This window comes from Pinus tabuliformis, chromosome 1_1 (genome assembly GCF_031772625.1).
Source record: "Pinus tabuliformis cultivar Carrire ecotype Pingquan chromosome 1_1, CPIR1, whole genome shotgun sequence".
Classification (NCBI taxonomy): Eukaryota; Viridiplantae; Streptophyta; class Pinopsida; order Pinales; family Pinaceae; genus Pinus; species Pinus tabuliformis.
The window spans coordinates 535550549-535564083 of NC_142297.1; the positions used below are offsets into that span (position 1 = coordinate 535550549).

Below are 13535 nucleotides of genomic sequence, written 5' to 3' on the forward strand. Positions count from 1 at the left end.
GACAAGAAGGTGAAGGTTCATAGGAGCGACAATGGAGGTGATTATCTTTCTAATGAATTCAAGGATTTCTGTGTGAAAGAAGGCATTCGAAGAGAGATGACAACAACCCAAAACTCGCAGCAAAATGGGGTAGCTAAGAGAAATAACCATAGCGTTGTTGGAGCTGCAAGAGCTATGTTACATGACCAAGGCATACCACTGCATTTATGGGCTGAGGCATGTAACGCAACAATCTACTTGCAAAATCGGAGTCCTCATCGGATTCTTGGTATGATTACACTAGAGGAAGCTTTCTCGGGGAGAAAGTCAGATGTGTCTCACTTCAGAATTTTTGGAGCCTCTGTTTACTACCATGTCTCCAAACATTCGAGGAAGAAGGTTGAGCCAACAATAGAGTTGGGAGTTTTTGTGGGTTACATTGAAACTCCACATAATTACCATGTATACTTACCTCCCCTAGGAATGTTAATTGTGCGAAGAGAGGTAAAGTTTGATGAGGAGAAAGTGATGTGGTGCTCTCTTGAGAGGGAGCTTCATATCCTACTAGAAGAGGATATTTTAGTTCCAAAGAAGGAGCCTTAGGAAGTTGTGGAGCAACCACAAATGGAGGAACAAAGAGGAAGCAGAGTGGAGACATCCACTCAAGTAGAACCATCCAGAGAAGGGAGAAAAAAAACCAGGGGAGCTGATAGATTGGTGCACGATGCAAGGAATAATGTAGGAGTTCCTTCAAACTTATGTAGGCAAAGGAGGTCACTTGAGAGGTACATTAGTTACATGGCTCTAATGACTAAGCTTGTAGAACTAAGCCATCCTCTTTTGAGGAAGTAGTTGAGAAATCTGTTTGGGTTGATGCAATGGTGGAATAATATGAATCCATCATGAAGAATAGTGTTTTGGAAGTGCTCCCAACATTGGTAGATATTTCAGTTGTGGGTTCGAGATGGATCTTCAAAGTTAAGCATGGAACAAACATAAACATAGAGAAGTATAAGGCCAGATTTGTGGCCAATGGATTCTCTCAAGTTAAGGGAATTGACTATGAGGAAATCTTTTCTCCTGTAGCAAGGTATTCATCCATTAGATCAATTATTGCACTGGATGCACATATGGGGTGGAAGATCACCAGATGGATGTAAAAATAACATTTCTTAATGGTGTTATTGAGGAGGAGGTGTATATCGAGCAATTAGAAGGTTTTGAGACATTTGATCGGGAGTCTCATGTGTGCAGACTCAAGCGAGCATTGTACGGTGTCAAACACGCACCCCGTGCTTGGAACACCAGGATCGACCATTATCTCACTGGTTTGGGATTCACCAAAAGTGAAGCAAATGCGAACCTTTATCATATTTTGGTAGAAGGTAAATTGCTTATCATTGTTTTATATGTTGATGATTTAATATTGACAGGTGATGAGCAGTTGATTAATGCTTGCAAGGAAATTTGAAATGAAGGAAATGGGTCTCATGCACTACTTCCTAGGGCTAGAAGTATGACAAGGTGATGGAGAATTGTTTGTGTCTCAAGACAAGTATGAAAATGAGATACTGCAGAGATTCCACATGGAGAGTTGTAAGCCCATGGAGACACCTTTAGAGATCAACTAGAGGAAGGAGAATGCCACTTTAGGTGAAGAGGTGGATGCTACCATTTACCAATAATTAGTGGGTTCACTAATGTATCTTGTGAACACACGACCAGATATGTGTTATGCAGTGAGCCAACTAAAAAAAGCTATGGTTAAGCCAACCAAATTGTATTGGAAGACAGTGAAACATGTTTTACGGTACCTCAGAGGCACTACCCAATATGGATTATGGTATAGATGGATAGAGGGAGTGAAACTGTGTGGCTTCATAGATGCAGATTGGGCAGGGAGTCCATCTGACTGAAAGAGTAGATTAGGCGGAATTTTCAGTATTGGCTCCATAACAGTTTCCTGGTATAGTGGGAAGCAAAGATTTGTGGTGCTCAGCTCTATAGAAACATAATACATGGTTGCAAGTCAAGCAACATGTGAGGGGATCTGGACAAGAAAGACACTTGTGGGATTATTTCGTTAGATGATGGATCCAACAATGATCTATTGTGATAATTATAGTTTCATTAAGCTCTTTGAGAATCCAGTATTTCACGATCAATCCAAGCATATAGATATTTGATATCATCATTTACGAGATTGCATGCAGAGGTGGATAATGTTGCTACAATACATTCTAATAGAGGAACAAGATGCTGACATCTTGACAAAGGCATTGTCAAGAGGGAAGTTCGAGTTCCACAGGTGCAGGATAGGGGTGGTTGATAATCCCTTTCTTGCTGAGAGGGAGTGTTGAGAAGTGCAACAAGAAAGTCTCAATTTGATTTTGCCTTGGTGAAATTGAGAAAATTTGAATTTCCACATCATCCGATAAATTGTATGCAGTTAACTTGTGTGACATGGCTTTTGTCACTCAGTTTACTCTGTAAATTCGAGTTAGAGGGCTTGGAGTTCAGTTAAGCATGCGTGATTGTTAATTTGTAGCAATCAAGGTCAGTTATTTCAAGTTGTATTCATTTAAACTAGTTCTAATAGTTGGAGGAACTAGTGGAAGGCCAGTTGTGTAGTGGAACAATAATCTAACTTAGTGATCATCTAGTTAATTGGTCAATCAACCCAAAATAACTAGTGCATGTAGAGAATTTGTGTTCCCCAGTTGTGGTGGAGATTCCAAGGAAGTGTAACATCAAATGTAGACTAGTTCAGAGTGTACAGGTGTTGCATGCAACCATATGATCAACCTTGAGAATCACACAATCAATTTGGAGAACAAATCCTAAAAAATAAGGCCTAATTCTCTAGGAATTGTGTAAGGAAATAGGGGCTCAAGCTGAGGCAGAATTTGACTACGATCAGAGCTTCTCATTGAGCACAAATATGTTATTCACTTGCAAGTTGTGCTCAGAGTGAGCAAGCAATTGTGATACATCCCTATTCATCTGATTAATGCAAGTAGGCTTAAGGAGTTTTTAGCAGTTGCTTTCCCTTGGAAAAATATTGTGCATGTGTCTTATTTCTTATTGCATATTTGAGATTATTGTTCTAAATTGTAAATTAAATTCCACAAATCAGTAGAGTAGGATTATGTCTCTTGATTTTAGATAAAACTTCAGTTGCAATTCTACATCATATTTCTACAAACCATCCACCTAATAATTATATTAGAAATTTGGAAGGCCTATATTGAAATAGGCATGTCTATCGACATAATAATTATTAGGTGAATTATAGAGATTTAACTTCCATAGAATATTCTAGAATATTTTTAATAATAATCAATTTTAAAATTTATCTCTAAAATAATTATGCATTTTTCTCCATTTAATATAATTGATTAATTAAAAACACCTTATATGAACAAATGTTATATGAAATGAGTTGTAGTCATGGTATTGGCTCATTATATTGTAACAAAACCTATTTACAAGAATCTCCATGATAAAATAAGGGTGAATCTCCATGGTTAAGAATCTTATTACTTGTTTTTTTAAATCTATATATGTTTAACTTGTATGTTAATTATTTTTATAATCAATAATAATAATGAAGAAAAAATTATAATTTAGATAGTTTTTATTATTTTTTAAATTTCAATTGAATAAAGTAAATATTTTGATGTATATTATAAATTAATGAAGTAAATATTTTAATGTTTATTATAAATTAATATATTATAATATTAAATATAATGATTCCAATTTTCTCGCTAAAAAGATACCTAAAAGTCCCTATTATATATTTATATAATCTGATATTTAATGTAAAGATACTATCTTTAATTATTCTAACTTTTATGCTAGATAATTAAAATGAGTTGTCTTTAGTGAGATTTTTTAGAAACTTTGTGAGTTTTTTTATTTAATTTCTAATTTAACAATAATTTATCACAAACTTAATAAGTAACCTCTACAATCCAAATGCCCAATATATACAATAAAAAAACACTAATTTAAATAACGCAAATCATGCATCTTAAATAAAATTTAAGATGCATTACCACAAGATCTTGTATTTTGGTGTTTGACCTCTCCGGAAAGTTGAGTTGGGAAACATATGAGTTTTAGGTCAGTGTGTAAATCTAATAAAAGTGGTATTTATCAACAAAGCGTCCCACAATAAGAAGAGATTTTCTTCTAGATTTTAAATTGATGTTTGACCGGTCTGGGAGTTGAGGAAGAAGATGAGCTTAAAGTCATCAGACTTTTTGAGATCCCAAGCTTTTTCAGATTGTGGTAAGCACATACCCTGCCCTTCGTCCTTTGTCCTTCTGTTGATTTAAGTTGTCCTTCTGTTGATTTATATATATATATATATATATATATATATATATATATATATTATATATAAAACAAATAAGGATACGTATTCAATCATATAACTAATTTTTTTTTATTAACCATGAAATAAATAAATAAATAATGATATATATATATATAAAATAAATTAGTGAACTTCATAATTTTATTATCTGTGAAATATAATATATAGCTAACAAATTAGTGAACTGTATAATCTTTTATTATCTGTGAAATATATATATAGAACCTATTTTTTCCTTGGAATGAGGAGACAAGATACCTTTCTTCCCTTGAAATGAGAAGACAAGATACCTTGTGATAATTGTGGTGGATCCATAACATTAAAAAAAACCCACATCCATAAAGGTTCCATATTATGTAACTCCGATCATAATAAAATCCCAACAGCCCTCCGTAACTATCTCGCGCGCAGTCGCCACCTCCCAAATTTTAGAAGTCAACCACAAAGCTGCACAGGCCCTCGGCCTGTTACCATATGTTAACAGAACGAGCATCACAGGCCATCGTCCTTGTACTATATTTTGTCGTATTAACAGAGCCAGCATCTATATATACCATGAAAACCCAGTCCCAATCCTTTCCATTCCGTCTATCTGCTAATTCCCTTCCCTGCACACAAATTTATTTTCTTTTTTCCTCCTGTATTGAATCCAGAATTCCACAGAGCAATGGGTCTCCAGATCGATCCCCGCAGCAGCTCCAACCAGACGTACTACAGCAATCCGTACTACAGCAATCGAAAACCAGTGGATTTTCCCCAAGACGAATTCCTGGATCTCCCCACCTACGTCTCCTCGCTTCGCCACAATGACCGCATAGCCTTCATCGACTCTGTCACTGGGGAAACCACCACATTTCCGCAACTATGGCAGAGCGTAAAGTCACTTGCCGCTGGTTTAGCCGGCCTTGGCATCAGAAAATCCGACGTTGTACTCATCCTCTCGGCGAATTCAATGTATTTCCCCATAATCTGCATGGCTGTCTTGTCCATTGGAGCCATCGTTACGACCACCAATCCGCTAAATACTGCGGCTGAGATAGCGAAGCAAGCCAGAGACTCGGCAGCCGTGTTGGCCTTCGCCACGCCATCTTTGGCTGTCAAATTGGCAGCCACCAAATTGGCCATTGTGCTCATTTCTTCTTCTTCATCTGAATTAACCTCCCAGAATGACCAAAATTACATCTCTACTCTAGACAAGCTCCTGACTTCGAATCCTGCCCATGCCCCTGTTGTTAAAATCTGGCAAGACGATACTGCCACACTGCTCTATTCCTCCGGGACTACTGGAATGAGCAAAGGGGTCATTTCCACCCACAGAAATCTGATTGCTATGGTTTGCATTGTGCTGAAGCGCTTGGGATTCACTCCTGAGAATAGTACCCGGAATCAGACTGATTCGTTCCTGGGTATGGTGCCCATGTTTCATATATATGGGCTTGCGGCTTTTGCTTGTGCGTTGCTTGGTTCCGGATCCACCATTGTTGTGCTGTCTAAGTTTGATCTCGTGGAGATGCTTCGGTTGATTCAGAAGTACAGAATCACCTATTTGCCTCTTGTGCCTCCCATCCTGTTGGCTATGAACAAAGTCGATATTGCAAAGAAATATGATTTGAGTTCTTTGCACACTGTTATATGTGGTGGAGCTCCCCTGAGCAAAGAGTCTACAGAGGAGTTTATTTCTTGGTTCCCTGGAGTCACAATAAGACAAGTAAAGTTGTTTTCTTCTTTTCTGCCATGCTGGTCTACTTACTATAGAAATACAAATACTAGAACACTAACTTTGCTTTCTTTTACATAATTTAAAGATATGGACACTGACTAGATAATCACTCTCTCCAACCACTCAGGGGGTATAAAAAGTTACTATCCGTCTTTATTAGGTAGGTTAAGTGTGCCTCATTCATTTTTAGCCTAGTGCAGTGGTCTTCCTGTAAGGGAAAATGAGGGCTAACAGGGGCCTTCTATCTTTACCTTTAAACACAGGATTGACCTTTCAGTACCTATACAACAAAGCTTTTACTAGCCAGATTTGGAATCTATTGTTGAAATGCATCTGGCCCTAGCTATGGATCAGAGAAAAGTACTTTGGAATTGAACTAATAAGCAATAACTTTTCCTTCTAGTTAGCTATAACAAAGTCAAGATTAAAATCCACGGACTTTTTTCAAGTTTTTAGAAACAAGAATCTGCATTCAAGAATCACTTACCTCAAGGAAAAGTAGAGTTCATTAGACTATATTCCGGCTTCGATGTTAGGCAGATTTCCTTCCTCTTAACAAACCAGGTTGTGTAGTCTGGCTAAATCTGTGCACAGTAGTGGTGTTTGTCTTTGGGACCAAATTGCTATAGCTTGGGTGACTAGGCATCTGGGATTAAAAAATAGCTAGTCACAAACTTGAAGCCTACTGAGCAGATGATTGTATGGGTAGGATCAGCCTTTTCTTGGCCTGCACAGAGGTTTGACTGATAGCTTTTTCCCACCCATATGATACTCTAGAGCCCAGGGGCACGTGTACCAAACATAGAAAGCATTTAGAGGTAATTTGAAGTATATCCTGGATGGTGGATCGCAGATATTAGCAACATCACACCTATGGGGTCTTCTTAGCCAGCGTGTATATGCCTAGCCATGCTTACACACAAGCATCTAACAAGTACAGGGGCTTGCATTGAGCATTGAATATCTCTGACTAATCATCAACAACTAAGACAGTTTCTGCCATTTTTTTGCTTGCTACCAAGGTATTAGAGCCATGACCTTACAACTATCTCGGTAAGCTTACACCTAGGCTATGCTTTTTCTCAAGTAAGGTTGCATGATATTTTGCAGTGCTATGGGCTAACGGAAACAATGGGAATGGGGGCATCCACAGACAGTCAAGAAGAAAGTAGACACTATGGAACGGCTGGCTTGTTGTCTCCAAATACTGAAGCAAAGATAGTTGATCCTGTTTCAGGAGCTCCTCTGCCCCCAAACCAGAAAGGAGAACTGTGGCTTCGTGGTCCATATGTCATGAAAGGTATGTTCTCTTTCTGAAACTTTCTTTTGTTCATAATAAAGATATTGAACAAGAGACAACCTTAAATACAATGCATAGTTCAAAACCTGCTCTAGAGAGGAAGTATTTCATCGAAGTTTTATACCAACAAACAAAATTTTAAGATGGTGGAATAGAGTTATGCAAGTGGAAAGAATTCCAATCCAATTCTCTGGAGGTTCTCAATTAGCTGTGGTGAAGCAAGCCCTTGAACTTGACTTCTTCGCTTAACCCTGAGAAAATTACATCTTTTGGAAAAGGAAACTTCTGGCAGATGAGGATCGTGGATATGTATCGTTGCCTTAAATAAACAGATCTTTTAAAGGTCAGATTTAAAGATTTAAAAAATCAGTTTTACTCTATTGCAGGTTATTTCAGCAATCCGGAAGCGACTAGTTCAACTCTGGATTCGGATGGTTGGCTACGAACAGGTGACCTCTGTTACATTGATCATGAAGGCTACATCTTTGTAGTGGACAGATTGAAAGAGTTGATCAAATATAAGGGTTACCAGGTATAATCTGCTTCTCTTTGAGAAGTCTCTTAACTTGTTGATGTCCAAATTTTGCAAATGATTCAATACTTAACCTCAACCATAACATAATTTTTAATTTTTCCTGGACATGGCATTGTAGGTTGCTCTTGCTGAATTAGAATCACTTCTACATTCTCACCCTGAGATTACAGATGTTGCGGTAATACCGTAAGTACAATGTTTCTTCATACTCAATTTTTAGCATGTAGTTCTGAGTAATTCTTGCCTTTTTTAAATTTTCATTTGCCATGACCATTGTTCAGAAACTGACGTGAAAACTACTTCAGAGTGGTTTCCTATTCTGTTATTTAACTATAAGGTTTCATCTCAAATTCTCTTGACCTAATGGTGCAAAATGCCTATAGGTGTTGTATTTATAACCAGCTGATATGAACTTCCCAAGCCACAGTAAAGACATGGATTCCTAATAATCATGAATGCCTAATCATCACAGAGTTATACTTGGGCCTTGTGCTTCACCCAAACCAAATCAACATCATGTTGTATTCTGTTAGGTTATTATGGTAGATACAAGGTAGGCTACTAAAAGACCAACGCTCATGATGTGACCGATCCCCTAAGAGTCAAAGGTACAAAGTTTACAATTATAATCCTGAGTTGTGTCAATCACAAGGAATCCTCTATGCAAAATATATTATACCTGGTCATTGATTTCTATGGTGTTGAAGAGTCATATTTAAAATATTATGCATGGTTTCAGGTTTCCAGACAAAGAAGCTGGCCTGGTTCCAATGACATATATTGTAACGAAACCGGGAAGCACACTATCTCAAAACAGTGTAATCAACTTTGTAGCTCAACAGGTAATTTGCGTTGTAAATACGGTATATTTAGACTGTCAATAGAGGTTTTGAAAATTGCTAACTAGCAGGGGGATAGTTTTGAATTTTTTAATTATTTCATCAAGCTTCCCAAATTATGTCACTACCATCATTATTAAACATGTCATACTTCTTCCTGGTTTGGGTTTGTCTTCATAGGTGGCACCATACAAGAAGGTTCGTCATGTGGCTTTTGTAAGTGAGATTCCAAAAAATGCGGTAGGAAAGATATTAAGAAAGGACTTGATTAAATTGGCCATCTCCAAATTATGTCACTACTATCATTATTAAACATGTCATACTTCTTCCTGGTTTGGGTTTGTCTTCATAGGTGGCACCATACAAGAAGGTTCGTCATGTGGCTTTTGTAAGTGAGATTCCAAAAAATGCGGTATGAAAGATATTAAGAAAGGACTTGATTAAATTGGCCATCTCCAGATTATGATGTATTTGCGGTTGGACTGGCGTTCTACAATTTAGTATAAAAGTGATATAGAGCTTTGAAGAGATGTTGTACTCTGGAGAGATATTGTAGTACCCGTAAATGAGTATAACTAGCATTTGCACCAGATGTTGCAAAGAAAATGTCGTAAGGCATAAAGTGCGGAAATCCATTATCCATGTAGTGTGTGCATTACTTAACAAGGTGGATCTCTCTAAATTTGTTGCAAACATTTATGTTGCATTGCTAATTTATTTAGAGTCTACTACTACCTCTTTTTCTTGGAATATTAAATTTCTTATCACCCCATGATGACAATCCCTCTAATTATTGGCATCACAATTTTTTCCACTTTAATGGGTTTACCTTCAACCTAAAGAAACATGAATTTGAGTCACTCAATTAAAAAGAAATTGCTAAATTGCTATTTATCAGGGTTTGAGTAAAAACAATTAATAACTCATATTTACAACCCTTCAAATATTTACAATCTTTTAAGTCTTGTATTTATAACTCATATTTATAACCCTTTAAAATGAAACTAACTATCTATATTTTTATTAATAATAAAAAGAATCTTCTTTATAAAACTGACACTCACATGCTACTCATATATATTTATCTTATATTTAATATTCAGTGTCCATCAATTGAATGACAAGATAAAAGCTTAACTTAATTGCACCTTTAAAACGTGACCTAAAAGTTTAATTGGTATTTATTTATTCAGTAATTTGTACATTGTTACTTGCAATTTCTCTTGAAAACCAATGTTTATATCAAAATTTTAAAAATTAACACTCACTTCTCCCGTAGTCTGGCGTTTCTTTATTTGATCGTGGTACTCAAGATTGCCTTTCTCCAAAGTATCCAATGTGAAGATGATATCTTATGTGTTTCTGCTTTTTCATTAGGTTCATGTGATTTTTATTATTTTTGGTGTTAATTTCTATGCTTTTTTTATGCCCATCCATTATTTATTATCTAAACATTGATGTTTGAAAATCCATAAGTGGCTAGTGTGGAAATTGCAAGGTATGTTGAGAATTTGGTTATCTAGTAAGCTTAGAGTCATTCTTGAGTCATTATCTTTTGTGCAGATTCCTACCTCGGCTCCACCAACAGTATTCAATCTACCAATCTCACCACCACTGGCCATTATGCGCTCTCTCCTACAGTGTCATATATCAATACAAATCAAGAGCTTGAAACAATAAATTGGCTAAACAAAGACTGGTTTCCACAATCAATCGACCAAAGGAATACAGACACTCGTATAGCACAAAGGGTCATGGTTTGTTCTGCATCATGGCAAGAATCTTACTCTTCAAGATTGGCCTCAAGCCTGTGATCAACAGTTAAAAGAGAAACCAACCCTCTAGGCGATTCAAGAATGCAGCGAGAATCACCTACAAATGCTACCATGACTGTCCAGGAAACGCAATGGATTTTTGAAATGGGTAGATTTTATAGTCTAACACTAACAACCAAAATTTTCTACATTGCTTTTATCAATATGAGAGCCTGAGAAGATAGGTGCAGGTGAAGCAATGGAGTTTTGAAATGGGTAGATTTTATAGTCTAAAACTAACTCAAGCAAAATTTTGTACATTGTTTTTATGAATATGAGAGCCTGAGACTATAGGTGCAGGTGAAGTAATGGAGTTTTGAAATGGAAATTACAACAATAAAATTCTAAAATGAAACAACAAATGGATTTGGTACAAATTTGTTTTTGTTTGTTCCATTATTATTGTATCTATGAATGGGTTTTTCTGCTTTTCAAAAGATTTCATTCATGGCGTTTCTTCTCCTGTAATTTCAATCAGGGTGGTCTTTGAATATTGCGTTTCCTTGTGCAGTAAATTCACTCTACATCATGGGGGAGGCTTACACACAGCTGGAGCTTAACATCATCTCAGCTCAAGATCTAAAGGATTTGCATCTTTTTGACATGATGCAGACCTACTGTGTTGTATGGATCAATTTCGAGAAAAAATTGACGACGCAAATTGACAGAACATGGGGTGCAAACCCTACTTGGAACGACAAGGCCATATTCAGAGTGGAAGAAAGTTTTCTCTACTGTGATGATGGAGATATACTGCGTGGGTTGCCTCAGGGATACCCTGCTAGGCACTGTGAGGGTCTTGCTTTCCACTCTCCTCAAGGGCTACGGGAGCATAGATTTCAGTGGGATGAGTTTCTTGGCATTGCAGGTCCATCGTCCTTCTGGTCACCCACAGGGCATTCTCAACCTTGGCACCTTGATTCTTGATGGAGTAGATCTTCACAGAATGAACAGATTCATCCCTGCAACTGGGGGGGCTGTGGGTTTCAGAGATTTGATGGGGAATCCTGTCGAACCCAGGCCTTCATTTGTGGGAAAATTACTGTCCATTAAACCTAATAATGTTGTTGATGCCCAAGAACAGCAATCCCGCTGTCATTACTTCAACAATGGCGCATGCAAGGAACAGGGCAAAGATCAAGAAAAGCAGAAAGATGGTGGTGAGATGGTTGAGAAGGAGAAGAAGAAAGCTGTTAGCTGCTATCAGATTCTCATGGCCCCAAAATTGAAAAGGAATAAAGTTGGATTGAGGAATGGGGCTGCAAAAATTCATCTCAGTCCATCTGACAGTAACATCTGTGCGAAGGAAGATCAAGATCCTACTCTGGCTTACAACAAAGCAAGAGAAATTTATGCATAGTGTTATCATCAATAATATTATTGTGCAAGAATACGTTGGTTTTCTATTATTATATTCTTTGTGCAAGTGCCTTCAATTCCTAGTTGATTCGTGAAGTGCTTATTATGGCATACATAAATATTTTGAAAATCACGAACCACTGTGGATGAAACACTGGTTTATGTAAAAGTTTGAATAGATACATGAATCTGAAAAGGGCAAGTTCAGTGCCTTCAGTCTGCTACTTCGATATATATTCTTAGCCTATGCGGATGAAACATTGGTTTGTGTAAAAGTTTGAATAGATATGAGTCTGAATTTTGCAATGGGCATGTTCAGTGCCTTCGGTCTGCTACTTTGATAGATACCCTTATCCACTGTGGATCACACATTGGTTTGTTTAAAATTTGAATAGATATATAAGTCTCAAATGGGCAAGTTGAGTTCCTTCAGTCTGCTACTTTGATATATACTCTTAGCCACTGTGGATGAAATATTGGTTTGTGTAGAAATTTGAGTAGATATATGAGTGAATTGGGCAAGTTCAGTGCCTTCAGTCTTTGATATATACTACTCTTAGCCACTGTGGATGAAATATTGGTTTATGTAAACATTTGAATAGATATATCATATATGAGTCTGAAATGGGCAAATTCAGTGCCTTCAGTCTGCTGCTTTGATATATATAGAGTATATATATTTATTTACAGGATGATCACTGCAGTTTTAACTTATGTCCTTCATTAATAAAATCGATCTTTCAAAGACACAGTAGGCTTTCCTAATCTTGCATAAAATGGTCCGTCCGTATTAAGCCATAAGGATGAAAACCAAGCAAGATAATAATCAGCTGATGCAAGTGACTATTGTTGAAAAATATTTCTAACTCTCGTTTTACTTTGACATTATTTTATAATCAGGAAAATGTGGGAAAGAAGGCTATATTACAAGCCCATTAGATGAAGTTGGGGTAGATTTTATGGTTTGAAACTAACTCAACCGAAATTTTCTACATTGTTTTTATCAATATGAAAGCCTGAGAAGATAGGTGCAGGTGAAGCAATGGAGTTTTCAAATGGGTAGATTTTATAGTCTAACACTAACAACAAAAATTTTCTACATTGTTTTTATCAATATGAGAGTCTGAGAAGATAGGTACAGGTGAAGCAATGGAGTTTTGAAATGGGTAGATTTTATAATCTAAAACTAACTCAAGCAAAATTTTGTACATTGTTTTTATGAATATGAGAGCCTGAGACTATAGGTGCAGGTGAAATAATGGAGTTTTGAAATGGAAATTACAACAATAAAATTCTAAAATGAAACAACAAATGGATTTGGTACAAATTTGTTTTTGTTTGTTCCATTATTGTTATATTTATGAATGGGTTTTTCTTCTTCTTGGCTTCGATCATGACCATTTGGGGTGGCCTTCTGCACTGATTTCCATTTGCTTTCATCATCATGAGCTAGAGAGTCTATGATGTGTTTTGTCTTATAAGTTAGTTCTATACAATGTTTAGATTTCAAAATATTTAATTCATGGCGTTTCTTTTCTCCTATAATTTCAATCAGGGTCGTCTCTGAATATTGCGTTTCCTTGTGCAGTAAATTCACTCTACATC

At 36.7% G+C, this 13535-nt stretch overlaps 1 protein-coding gene across 1 annotated transcript; it reads left to right on the top strand.

The window, feature by feature from the left end:
* Nucleotides 1-5030: 5030 nt before the first annotated feature.
* On the top strand, nt 5031-8108 carry LOC149214150 (beta-phenylalanine coenzyme A ligase-like). Its single transcript, XM_089392207.1, has 4 exons — nt 5031-6071; nt 7194-7383; nt 7770-7915; nt 8037-8108. Exons 1-4 carry the CDS (start codon nt 5031-5033, stop codon nt 8106-8108), a joined length of 1449 nt encoding a protein of 482 aa, XP_089248333.1.
* Nucleotides 8109-13535: the final 5427 nt, after the last annotated feature.

Coding starts and splice junctions, on each gene's coding strand:
- LOC149214150 (XM_089392207.1), top strand. CDS start 5,031: ATGGGTCTCCAGATCGATCCCCGCAGCAGCTCCAACCAGACGTACTAC. Junction 7,384..7,769: donor TGGTCCATATGTCATGAAAG/GTATGTTCTCTT, acceptor ACTCTATTGCAG/GTTATTTCAGCAATCCGGAA. Junction 7,916..8,036: donor TCAAATATAAGGGTTACCAG/GTATAATCTGCT, acceptor ATGGCATTGTAG/GTTGCTCTTGCTGAATTAGA.